The sequence below is a fragment of the Anomalospiza imberbis genome, chromosome 9 (genome assembly GCF_031753505.1).
Source record: "Anomalospiza imberbis isolate Cuckoo-Finch-1a 21T00152 chromosome 9, ASM3175350v1, whole genome shotgun sequence".
NCBI lineage: Eukaryota > Metazoa > Chordata > Aves > Passeriformes > Viduidae > Anomalospiza > Anomalospiza imberbis.
In genome coordinates, this window is record NC_089689.1 from 13010660 (window position 1) to 13024354 (window position 13695).

The window sequence follows — 13695 nt, forward strand, 5'->3', positions numbered from 1 at the left end:
ATAAAGTGGCAATACCCTGCAGAGTGTCACTAAAGGCTCAGCTCACTTGGGTCTCACTCTACCAGTGGACTGTAAGACTCTTGCAGCCCCTACCCAGAAACCACTGCAGCAGGAGCTGGGTTCCCAGCAGTAACACAAGAACAGATTCTGCAGCTGGCATTGCTCAAAACCTAGACAAAGAGGGGTTTGTACACATGTTCTGCTTTCTGTAGGCAGCAAAGTGGGAATTATGACATACTGAATTCAGTTACTTTATTATGTTGATTATCCACCGGCACTGACTGTATCAACTCTGGAGTCTGATTTTTTACTTCCTCTCCAAATGTAAGCAAAATACATACATAAAGGGAACTGAGAGCAGTAGCTTATGGCAAAGACTAACACATGGTTATATAATGGTGCAGGGACTGGAAGTTCCCAGCTGTTCTGGAAAAAGAAAACATACTTAGGAAGAGCTCCTAGAAAGGGAAAAACCTCTCCACTCCTTTTCCCACACACAATCTGTTACTCAGTGAGTTCATATTTTGGCAGTGTCAGGGAAGGTCTTTCTCAACTGCTGTTCCCAAACCCTCATTGCTACAATGCAGAGCTCACTGAAGATAGCAAAACTAGACATCCTAGCACAGCTACCCACGGCTGCCTGCTAGGCAAAACTACCGAGCTCTTCTTATTTGGAAGGGGCGCCTCTTGCCTGATTAGCAAGAGAAACAGGAGCAATCTCATTCCTCAATAATGGACAGGTATCATATGCTGTGCATGCTTTGTACTGAGTAAATACAGGGACTGTGAAGTAATTTTCAACAGCAACAAATTCTCTCCTGAACATGGTCACTGGACTAAGCCAAATTTTATACTGAGCCATAAAGAGTCCTTCAGGCAACCTTACCATGAGAATTTCACTGTAGAGAACGTATTCATGTAAAACGGGCAGCAGGTGCTCGGAGAGCCCTGCCATTCGCCTCTCCGTGGCCCTGCAGCAGCGCTCGATGCAGCTGGCCAGGCCCTTCAGAGAGTCGGCTATGTCTTCTTCCGATGCCGACCACAGCGTGTGGATGGGGCCGTACTCCTTCATTTCACTGAAATAGTCTTAAAAGGAACATACACACGTATTACTCTTCATTAACAGAACTCTAAGTGATACTAATTGCAACTTTGTATTTACTGTGAACCAAGCAAGAGACCAACAGTTATTTTAAATTTGCTCAAACAACCAAGATAAATAAACTCCAGTTCACTGTTTATCATTGAACTAATCAATTAATGTATTGTAATTAAGTAGCTTTAAGAAATCTATCAGCAAAAGTGCCCCAGACATTTCACAATGCCACACATACTCAGGCAGACCTGAAGAGCTGTATTCAGACACCAATGACCTGCATTACCTCACACTGTCTTCACACAGAGCAAGAGGAGCCACAGCAGTTGGTCCGACTTGCTGACTTCTACTGCCCTGAATTCCTCTGCTTCTGTATTCCTCTTCCTCTGCTTTTTTACCAAATAGTAATGTTCCAAATACAGTCTCAGTTATTAAAACTAGAAGCTTTGTTATGTCCCAAAAGCTTCAGAAAAAACACTCAAGTTCACTCCTGCTTGGCAGGTATCTCCTTCAGTAGTTTTTATTAATTTAAATACAGAGATATCTTATTAATTACTTCTCTTATGTTTCTGGACCAAGTGATAATCCATAATCAGAGAAGGCCCACAAATCACTGTGCCATTTGCTAGGGCTAAACATGGGCAAGCTGCAGTTCTCAGGAGGAGACTGTGAACACATTGGTCATGCATTGAAAATGCAATTTTGTCACTACTAATTTTATAATGAAGAAATGTCCTAAGAAAGATGAAAGCAGTCGTGTGGCATAAAGAGTGTAATTTTGCTTTGAGATTATTTGCACCAAAAAAAGCCCTCTATGGAAGATGTAATCAAGAACCCCATGTTAAGGTACTGCAAGCAGGAATGCTCTCTGTGTCACAGCTATCAACAATTCCAATTCACAGCAGTGTGGCCCTGCACACAAGTGTTCTGACAAGTGTTGTTTGGAATATCTAGAAAGAGGATATAACCTATAACATTTGGGAGCATGTCACAATTCTTAAGTTTTTCCAATAAATATTTTGGCACTAACACCTTGAACCTACAGACCTCAGACAGCTACTTTCACTGGAGGGAACAATATCAATAGAAACTCTTTTCATCAAAAAACATGTATTTTTCTTTTATAACACCCTTTCAATTCAGTGAGGACACATTGAGATCTGGTACTGCACAAGTAAGGTCAAGGACTCAGTTATTAACACAGTGAAGCTCTTCAAATTATATTATATAATATAGACAAAGTAAATACTTCAAGTGCTGCCCAGTGGAAATTCTAGTGAACAGGCATAGTCTGAGATCAGGATCATCTCAGAATCTCAGGAAATTCAGTAACTTAGCATTCCAACTAGGTGTGTGAACTGCTCTTATTTAAGGAAAAAATTCTGATTAACCCATACTTCTTGAGAAAACTCTAGTAGGCACAGCTTACCATGACAAAAATTATGGCCAACAGTAAAGCTATTAAAAATTAAAATCTACTTTGTCAATGAAAAAAAGGTGCAGAACAAAACTAAACCAAGTTTAGAGACCTAGAATCAAGACAGCCTCATGTCACTATGAGATTGCACAGGAAACTGTACATTCCCTTGAAAGTTAAAAACCAAAGGTCATGCAGCTTTCCAAAAAGCACATGTTAAAACATTCTTCTAAGTTCCTTATAAGTAGCTGAATGACATGCTAAAACTCTTCCTAAGAAAAAATTATTCAAACTTGAAGGTCTGTCAGAAACATAACCAGAAAGAATAACACAATATAAACATCTCCCTTTTTCCTCGTAAGAGTATTTTGCCTGCCACAATGAAAACTAATTTACTTTTTAATTTCTTAAATCAATAAAACTGATAAAAGTTTCCTACTTACCCCTTTCTTCCTTGTAAATTCTATGAGCTATTTTATCTAGTAAGTTTATTTTCTGACTAAATGTTTCCATGTAATTGTTCATTTCTGTAAAAATTTCAGGACGATTTTTAACTGCTCCTCTTACTGAGGATGCTACAGCTCTGACGGTCTGTCCCATCCTGCTCAGCAAACCAGGACCCTGCTTCTTGTGGGAGGAGAGTTCCTAAAGACAGAACAAGCTCTCTTTACTTCCAGGTACTACTGTTAATTCTCTGAAAACGATAAATAAAAGCGGGCTTTTTTTTTTTTTTTAACAAAACTACATACATAAATCTCGTCTTTTTAGTGTATAAATCTGATCACTATTAGACCAGTGTCAGAACCATCCCTGTCCTGTGCATGTATTAGCTAAGCTTTTCTGAGCAAACACAAGCATGCCATGTACGACAGTGTCGCAAGGATGGTTGAAGATGGCAGAGAACTTTCACCCCTTTGCTCCTCAGGGCAAGTTAGCTGGTTTGCAATTCAGCTTTTTGAACAGGAAAGCAGAGGTGATGATTGCAGAAATAAGTCTTTGAGAAAAGCAGACAATGCTCCTACTGGAGAAAGTAATCCACCTACTTTTTTAAAACTCTTTTTACATGTTGCTAGAATAACCTTTGCTGAAATTCAGAGGCAGGCTTTTCTGAGTACAAAACTCCAATTTGCAACTGGACACATTTTGCAACAATGCAACAAGAAAATCCTGGATTTTTCTTTTATGAGATTAGTAAAATTAAAAAAAAAAAAGGAAAAGACATTGCCATGCCAAAACAATAATTAATTAATATGACTGTTTTACTCATGATCTTGGAAACTTATATGTGTACCAAAAAACATGCAGAGTTGAAATACTACGAATTTGCCACAAAAATCCAAAATGCAGTAACAAAAACAACTTTGTAAGGCACAGCAATATTTATGGTCATGTGCATGATTACCAAAACCACAGAAGGAAAGGTTATCTCAGGTTATGAATATTCCACAAATCCCTGCCTGCTTCTGCCACTTCTTTAACAAGCCATGGGATGACACTACTGAATACTGAACCAGGGAGGCTCCTGATACACCCTACTAACACAACATGTGGTTTCATGTAACTGTAAATAAAAACAAAGTCATTTTACCCAGGCTTGTGCAGTAAGAAAAATTTTGAAGTCCTCATTAAAAGTTAAAGTTGGATGATCAGCAATACGGTTCAAAAATTTATGTAAAGCTTTTCTTCTAGTCTCAATGAATTCATCACTAAATCTTTCCACCATTCCCTTCATTATGAATTTTTCAGGCAACGGCTAAGGAAAAAAAAGAAGAAATATATTGTATAATTTGCATAATATTCAGAGTATTATAATAGTTCTTCTGCTTACTAAAAAACATAGGTATACCTTGTAAAATCCACCATGCAATAACCCAAAAGCTATATAAAGTTATTGTATTCAACTAAGGTATACCATTTTTCTTGTAATATACAGTGCAGAAGAACACAAGTACAACTTAGAAAGGACATAAACTACTGCATATTACTGCAAATGCCACAATTAAAAACCTAAGAAATACCTTTATGTGATTTTTGTCACATACATATAAAGCAAAGAAAAATAGGTTGGCTTAATATTTATGAAACTTCAGAAGCTGAAGAAAGACCTCAAACATCTCTGTATAAAATTGGAGCCATCTTATGAACAAAGAAAAATAACTTAAGTTTTAGCAAACAAACAGGAATAATCAGTGTCGGATGCGCTTCTTCAAGTTTGCTCTTCAACCAAAGGAAATCCTGATATCGTCTTCGAACTTCATATTCACTGGAGTCAAATTCACCACGGGTTGTCTGAAAACCAAAAGCAGAAAAAACAGGCTTAGGTTAGCATACCAGAAAAAAAACGTTTTAGATTTTGGAGAAAACTGAGTACTTGAGGGAATGCATACATTCTATTTGGTCTCTGTTACCGGTTTGCTGTTATTTTAAAGAACAATGATCAACTCCTTGAAGAGTTAACACATCCTCTTTCAGCAAGATATCAAAGTTCTACTGGGGGGAAAAAAAAAGTGAGCACTAAGCTGCACTTTGTGCAGTGACATATAATGATTATCTTACCACAATGTTTAAAATTATTGCAATAATTACTTTGGTGTGGCATTTTTCTTTCACCAATCACAGTTATGTTCGTTACTTTGAGGACACTTCTCTTAAAGTGATTAGTAGTGAGGAAAGTCCATTTTTTAGCACTCTGAACAAAGCCCAAAGAGCTGACACATGTCCTTGGGACCTGGTGACATTACTCAATAATCCTCACATTCAAAACATGAAAATGTCAGCATATCACAGCAATAACACTTCCTGCACTGCTTAATGCATTCTGCAGCCTATCACTGATTCCAGTTTTGCAGCCCCCTGTTAGAACTTGCCAACCTTTAATGCCTACAAAAAATACTTATTACAGATTACAAAATTGTCAGACCCTGAGATTTGTTTTACCACTGCTCTGTCTTCTGGAGGCAAGCCACAAAGAGCCCATGTTTCCATTAACGTGTGCTATTTAGCATTCTTTGTTCACAGAGATTTATAACGCGATGCAAGTAAATTCTAAAAACCTCAAAACATGCCTTTGTAATCCAAACATTTCTGAGGGTTGAATAAAAATTTTTCAAGGTATGTGGGAGGAATGCTATTACTTTATCATCAACAACCAGCACTCCAAATTAAATATGATAAGAAAGGATAGAAGAGATAAAATAGCAAGACCAATCCAACTTACAGCCCTTTCATACTTGCCTGAAGAAAAAAATGTTCTTTCGTCTACAGAAACAGGCATAAAGTGAAAATTACTGCTAGCAACATAACAAAGATAGCTCTCTTCCTACTCATTAAATATTTTATGAGGAATTGGTATCTCTTCTTATTTAAAGATGAATAATTCCCATTTGAAAATATGCTTTTAAATGAATCTTTTAAAAAGAACTCAAAGTCAAATAAATTAACAGTGCAATTCTCAAAATGGAGCCTGAAGAATATTTACTGGTAATCTCAGAAGACCTGGCTGGTCTCACAAGACTGACTTTCTTCCTTATTTCCTGTAAATAACTTGCATTCAGGACAACTAAAAATACACTTAATTGATTCCTAATACTACTTTTTCATTAGAGAATTGTGGCAGATTAGAGAATTGTGGCAGTTTCCCCAGAAATCACATGCAACTATACATGGGAAGCAATGGGAAGCAAACATCCATGTGTTAATGGATGCTGCAATTAGAAAATAATGGAACTGAGGTAATGTTTATGTAAGACATAAGACTGGCAGCCTGTAAGTTATCCAAAAGTCATCAATACTTGTGCTTATACAGTGTCTTCAAAGTGGATCAGTCCTTTGGCTGTTTCCTGTTACTACTGAAGATCACAACAGAAAATGTTATTGCCTCACAGCATTCATTTTGCCATTGAAGAATTACTAACTAAATTACTAACTACTTTTTCAACATAAAGAATCTAAGCACGTGTGTATGCAGACTCACACTGAATTTTTTTCCATTATATAGCACAGTTTCATGCAGTTTTAGTTGTTTATATCTCATGGCAAGATTCAAGTTTAAATTTAGCAATATGCCAGAGAATGGTGTGCAAGAAGAGTGAAAATAACAATTGTTAAAAAAGTAAACCATTAAAGCATGAATAGATACTTACCTTTGTGACTACTCTGTATGTGATAAATGTTTCAATGGCTGTAATGTGGCTTTCAGGATCATCGACTGTAATGAAGAGATCTCTTATTTCTGGCCCATCTTCAAATTTATACTGGTTTATCATTGATGAGGGGGATATTGGCACTGAAGGACTGAATGAGTTTACCTCAGTCAGAGATATATCCTACAGATAAGAGATGAGGACATCCATATCAATAACCTTTGTATACAAACACGTCTCTGATGCTAAAATGGCAAGATTTAAAATAATCTGATAGAACAGATAAAACTCGGAGCAGATGAAAGAATTATGTAGTACATAACAAATCTATTATCCTTTTCAGTATTTGCTTTGGTGAGATTTATTCTAAAATGGATGAAAGAACAAAATACTACTATTTGAGAAGAATGTTATACATAGCTAGAAAGAGAACTTGCCTATAAATAGTAAAATTAGCTATGAACCAAACACCCATTAATTGTGTAGGGTACTCACCAGTTTTATTAAAATTGTTAGAAGTAAGTTACTGAAGACTTATGATGTTTGTGTTATCTCTAATTACCTGAACAGGATGGATAAAAAATGATGATTCAAAAAACCAAGGCAAATTCAAATCAGAATTTTTACTGGAACTGGATAGTTCAGTTTGCATTTATTTTAAAATTAAATTTGAAATTGAAAACAATTAAAGGTACATAAATTAATCTTTTCTTTTCTGAAGAAAAACAGCAAGTAAGGATGCAGCACAAATTTGCTGTTTAATTTCTTAAAAAAAAAAAAAAAAAGTCAAACCACTGTTTTGCTGAAGTGAAAAACCTCTCTTTGATACCACTGACCACTTCCACAGAACTCAATATGTCCCCAGAGCAGCTGCTTTTGCTAGTACATTCAGTGGTGCTCACTCAACTGCTGAGAAATGAGGTGGGAATTGGAAATGGACCAGAAATCTCATTTTCTTCCTTAGATACAAGTCTGGATGAGATCTACTAATCTAGAATCTTGAAGAATACAGTTACCATGAAAATAAATTGAATTCACTAACTTCATAAAAGAGCATAAGAAATTAATAAATCATTAGAGATAACAGAGAAATTGAAATAAATCATTATATTTTAAATATCAAATACTGCATACATCTTTTTTAATATATGCAAGACAAATAATTATTTTCATAACAAACTTTACAATTAATCTATTTTCTAGAAGTTTTCTAAAAGCATTGTTAGACTACACTGACTATGAGTGGCAAGAGTTGCCCTCTCCAGTGCCTTGTTAACTATGGAGAAAGGAGAACAGGGATGTAGTTAAAGAGAAAACTGCTCAAATGCCAGGACTGGAATAGTGCGAGTCCACACTAACCGGAGTCACGGCATCATCCTAAGGCTGATCTCACAGGAATGAAGGGAACCCCACTTTAGTGCTGCTGAACTGTGTCAGAGTTGCTTTTTGTCCTTTGAATTCAACCAGATCAAAACTTTCTCTGGAAAGAAACACCTTATCTTGTTCTTTTTCTTTGGGTTTATCAATGTACTCCCACAAATATGGAAGAGACATTTATACTAGGATTTATGCCCAGAAAGTGCTTATGTACTAGCTCTCCTCCCATCACTTACATGCAGTTCTTTGAATAGGGAGACAAAAGCAACACAGAAGACTGAAGACAACACTTTAAATATTACACAGTGGCTTCCTTGTACGCCTGTCAGAAATTTTACTTTTTCTCAGTGTGTTTCTACACAACTTCTATACAGCCAGCACTATCCTGAGTCGTGCAGAATAAACAGAGCTGTTCCCAGAGCCTGCTAGCGCTGGCTGCCCATGGTCTAGATGAAGAACGAGGACTGCTGGCTCAGAGCAGCCCATGCAATTCAAAGTGCTGAGGCAATGGGAAATTTCTATGGAAAGAAAAATGCATGTGAGCATGTAAGGGACTTGAATGGCCTATAATTTGAGGAGTAATGACTCTGCAAAGCCTAAATTGGATCAAGGTAAATGTGTTTCATATTTTCTCATTTTACATGGAGCATTAATGTCGTAATGTTTCCTTCCTTCTTCTAGGTTGCTACTAAAAATTGCTCTATTCATGCAGGTGTCTCAAAGTATATGTTTGTGTGAAAGGGTTTATGAATATGTGCTTTGAGAAACAAAATATGGGCAATAAAAATCCACAGAATAAGCAAGTCTTTGATTTTGTTTAATACAGCTCTAGTATTTGCATGCACACAAATGAATACATGTGATTTTTAAAGAAGCATCTATCTCTTTATCCTCATGATAGTTCAGGTTTACTTCCAGTAATTCTTGAAGTTCATGTGACCTAAGCCTGATGTCATCACAGAAGCACAGTTTAAAAAACGCATGATAATTTTCTATACAGCTGTAATTTTGTGATTGGAACTATGTTTTTGTGTGCATACAGATGAGGGCAGGAGTTTTGTAGCACAGGAAAAACAGACAGCTCTCGGGTTGTGTAACCTTCTTCCTCCTTATCCATGCAAAGAACATCAAGGCCCTGTCCCAGAAAATGATGTCCTTTCCCACACCTCCCCCACCCCCACCTACCTGCAGTACCCCTTCTCTTTCCAAGCCCCTTCCCTCCTGACAGAGCAGCTGGCAGAGCTGCATGTGCCAGTCCACAAACAGGTTCATGCCTTTTGATTTACTGGCCAAGAGACCAAAGCAACAGAAAATCAATGAGCTCCTTGCAGCATGAGGGCCTTTTCCTGTGTCTCCTTTCTCTAATACTTGCAGTTACATATCTCAGTCTCACATTTGACTGCAACTGGTCAGTAACACTCCAAAATATATAAGGGAAGAAAACACTCCTGCAGCAGGAGCAGCCTCAAAACAGGCTACACACAGAGCTGAGACTGCAACTCTTTGGAGAAGACACTAAGCCTGGGGATTTGTCTAAACAGTGCTCCCTCTCTGAGAATAGGTCCTTGACCCAAGGTTACCTCTGTGCTCCATCCATCCATCCATCCATCCATCCATCCATCCATCCATCCATCCATCCATCCATCCATCCATGCCTCCCTTCCAGCAATGATCCAGAGCTTGCAGTAATCTGAAGTCAGGATCCAAAAACAGGTCTTGATATAAAGGACATGGGGCAGAGTTTGTCTTATAAGTGAATAGCTTGGTTGTTGGAGCATTCTTCAAAGAGCAAAAAGATTCAGGAGGACTGATTTATAAGCGCATTTTTTGGCCAAGGAACTATTCTGTCTCAAATCCTTGATGAACTTGAAGAAAAATCTTGAAGAAAAATTAGCTTCTATGCAATTCTGAAGTGGCATATACATGTTTTTCAGAAATATCATTAAGTTTTCGGTAATTATGAAATGCAGACAACCACTGTGAAACAGAGTTCGAAAGCAGAGGTCCTAAAGATTTTAAGTATTAACCAAACTGCTGACAGCTTTGTCAGTGCTACATATCAGTTATCAAGGAATGCAAAGGATAACTGAATGGGTATTTGTGATACAGGCAGTACTCTATACTTTGAAGCTAAGGGAAGAAAGCAGGATGAAAACATTCCATTTGTCTGACTCATACCTCAGCTCCCAGAATTTGTCTCTGCTGAAAAGAATTACAAACTTTTTCAGTGGCACTGGAAACTAGGATAAAGTGAAACGCATATCACATCATGAAATGCTTTATCAGAGCTGCTGAAGATGCTGGTCTGTAATATTTGAAATATCTCAGAGGATACTAGGTCAATGGTTTATAACACTATCAGGTTAAATGTCTATGGATTTTCATAAAATACAAGCCCAGTGTTTACATTCTGAGTAATAACTCAGGGTATTGAGGTTGACAATTTTTAAGAATCTCATTTTTCACCATTTTGTTAGCTGGCACATTCCACTGCCTAGACTGAGAAAGATGAAGCTGACGAGAGCGGCAGGCAGCAAGCTCTGCATGGCTGCTTCCATCCTGCTTGGCCTGCAAAGGCAACACCACTGCATGAGGAACCCCATTAAGATGCAATTTAAAACAAGGCAGTCCTGGAACACTATGTTAAGGAAAAATTGGTTTTACAAAACTTAGTTGTAAGCTACATTTAACCTGTCAGATTCCTTTGAATATATGGAACATGAATAAATAGGGTGTAAAGCCCAACCAACATCACAGATTTTCATCAGCTCAAAAGATCAGATCTCAAATTGCACTTGAAAACAAACTATGAATTTCTGGTTGATATATACACTCACTACATGCAGGTGTCCAAGCTTTGGAAGGAAAGCTGTATTTTCACATGACAAATATTTTTGTTTGCAGAAATAACTTATCATGTAGCATGCATTAACAGTAGTTAAGATTTCATATATGTAAAAAATATTTGGCATGAATCCAGGTAGAAATTTAAAGATCTCAATATTTTCCATAAAGCAGCAGTAACTTGTATCAACTCCACTTGTTTTTATTTTTTATTCCCAAGGAGAATTGCTCTTGATATGGAAGCAGCATAAGCATCAATACACTGTGTTGATAAGCAGATACCTTCAAGAAGAATTACCTGAACTTCACTCCTAAACGGAAATGGATGCAAAGTGAGCATAAACAACTAAAATTATATATTAGTACTGCTTTTGCATGCAAGTTCAGTGAATCATTCATCTTTTTAAGTCAAATCAGGACTGGTGCTTTCCAAGAAAATATAATTCAGCTCGACCCTAGTTATGCTTCAGAAAAATACAGGTAACTTGGTGAAATTTAGCCTAATCTCTTGCAAGTTACAGACTATTAAATCACCTGAGTCCCTTCTGGCCTTAAAAGCCATGAGTTTACAAGAATTCTATTACCATTTAAATACATAGCAATACATACATAAAATCTATTACAGAGTTTAAATACATAACTCCAAAAAAGGAAGTCCTTATTCCAATAGTAGTACTCATTCATGCCACAACAGTTTCTCACCTACAGAAATATAAAAACCACACATTTACTCCCTATGACAATCTGTCCCACTGAATAGAAATACATTGCCACTTTTTCAAATGGGAAATGTAACTGCTATTTCTCTCCCATGGCACACATCCTGCCACAGCAGTTCACAAGTCTCAGATGGTGAATGACACCCTAGCCCCATACACATTTTTCCACCCTAGCTCTATGTATGCACTTATATTCTAGATGCTGCCTTGATAAGGCAAATAGATCCATGACATGCCCTCTTCTTTAACTACTGAGGAGACAAGAGCTAAGTCTTGTCTTAACCTGTACTAAATCAGTACTAAATGAGGAACAATATACGTGGAAGCCACAGCCTCCTTCGATGGTTTAATTAAAACCAGCACTAGCAGCCAGATGGGCATGCATGTACCTGGCTGTGTGCTCTCTGAAGGTGGACACTGATACATTGTCAGTTACATTCATTTTATTCTCATCATCAAAATTCAGATATTATCTTCTCAAATCTCCGATGCTTAGGTGTGAGATTTCATCTTTTAAAAGAAAACTCAAACTGGAACTTGGAAACATTCATTTACACTCAAACACAACTGCAATTACTAAACACGACTTTTTATTTAATTTACAGATACATATATGGCACCTGACGAATCTAAGTGATGATAAAGGTACAGCGAGTCCAGATTAGATGGCACATTTCAGGTAAGAGCAGTCCGAAGCAGCGACTCCGCGTTTCGTGCCCGAGAAGTCGCCCGGGACTGCGGGCGCCGCCGAGCGCTGCCCGTGTCAGCCCCGCGCCCTCGGGCAGCCCGGCCCGCCACGGAGCCCCGGTGGCACCGGGGAGCGCCGTGCGTGCGAGGGCGGGCGGGCAGAGGCCGCGATCGCCGCCCGGGGCGGAGCCGTCCCGTCCCGTCCCGTCCCGTCGCGCCAGCCCGGCTCCCCCGGCGCCCGCTGGGGCAAAGTACCGGAGATCCCGCCCGGCCGCCCCCGGCGCGGAGGGCGCTGCCGTACCTTGCTGAACACCTCCAGGTCGTCTTCCTCATCGTCCAGGGCCAGCACCTCGGCGGCGGCGGCGAGTAGCGGCCCCTGGGCCGTGCCGAGGGCAGCCGCAGCGAGATGCGAGTCGGCCCCGGGCCCTTCCCCGCCGGCGGGGAGCGCCAGCCCCGGTACCCGGCTCTCCGTCTCCATCCTGCCCTGCGAGCGCGGGCGGCGGTCCCGCCACAGCCGCTCCCCGCGGAACCGCAACTGGCGGCTCCCCCGCCCGCCCCTGGCCGCGGCCGGCCCGGGGGGCGCGCCCAGTGCGCAGGAGTGGAAGCGGCGGCAGGAGGGCCGCGCTGCCAGGCAGGGCTGGGAGCGAGGGGGCCGGGAGGTGTCGAGCCTGCCGGCAGGCCCGGACAGCGGGGACTGCGGCTGCGGCCTCTGCGGAGGCGGGACGGGGCGGCTCAACGCCCACAGGCGTGTTCGTGGCGGTGCGGGGGACGCCGCCCGGGCCGCCCCCGGGGCTGCCGGGGGACTGGGCGAGCCGCCCACTGGGCTGCCTCTGGCCGCAGCCGCTGGCAAGTGTGTGCAGTAGCTCGGTCTGGAGAACTCCGTGCGCTCCCAGGCAGCCGCCCGCTCTGCCCTCGGCAGCCTCCGGGCCCGGCAGGGGCGTACCCAGGCTTGCTTTCCTGCGCTCTCAGGGTTGGTCTTTCTTCCCTCCTGGCAGGCACTCAGGTGCCGCCGCCGGGGCAGCAGGCAAAACCCACGCGTTGCTGCTTTGTCTCTTGCCTCTCGTACAGCTTCTCTTGAGCAGCCGCTCTGTCGCTCGTAGCTGGTCCCCTTCGCCGTGAGGTCAAGCGTGTGTCCTGATGCTGAGGCCAGGGACTCTTTGGTGTCAGAAATATGCTTGTGAGAACAAAGTGATGGCACATTACATCAGAAAAGCAGCGGGGAGAGAGACAGCAGACATTTAAAAGCAGCAGAGCTGTCCTATTTTTAAAGTAAAACCATCGGAATTGTGGGACTTGGATGTTGCCAGTACCGAACTGGAAGTAATGGCCGGCGCTGTTCGTTGCAGGAGCCAGGGCCGAGCAGGGAGGCGGCGGGAGGGGAAGGCAGCTCTGCTCTGCCCTGGGCTTCAGCGC

General features: G+C 40.8%; 1 protein-coding gene across 1 annotated transcript in view; it reads right to left on the reverse strand.

The window, feature by feature from the left end:
• SNX7 (sorting nexin 7) overlaps positions 1-13037 on the reverse strand; it is a 29355-nt gene extending 16318 nt beyond the window's left edge. Inside the window, exons 1-6 of the mRNA XM_068199749.1 lie at positions 12584-13037; positions 6656-6838; positions 4692-4802; positions 4102-4266; positions 2957-3158; positions 887-1086 (exon numbers count right to left, since the gene is read on the reverse strand). Coding sequence (XP_068055850.1) covers positions 887-1086; positions 2957-3158; positions 4102-4266; positions 4692-4802; positions 6656-6838; positions 12584-12760 — 1038 coding nt within the window. The 5' untranslated portion in view covers positions 12761-13037. The remainder of the gene's footprint in view (positions 1-886; positions 1087-2956; positions 3159-4101; positions 4267-4691; positions 4803-6655; positions 6839-12583) is intronic.
• Positions 13038-13695: the final 658 nt, after the last annotated feature.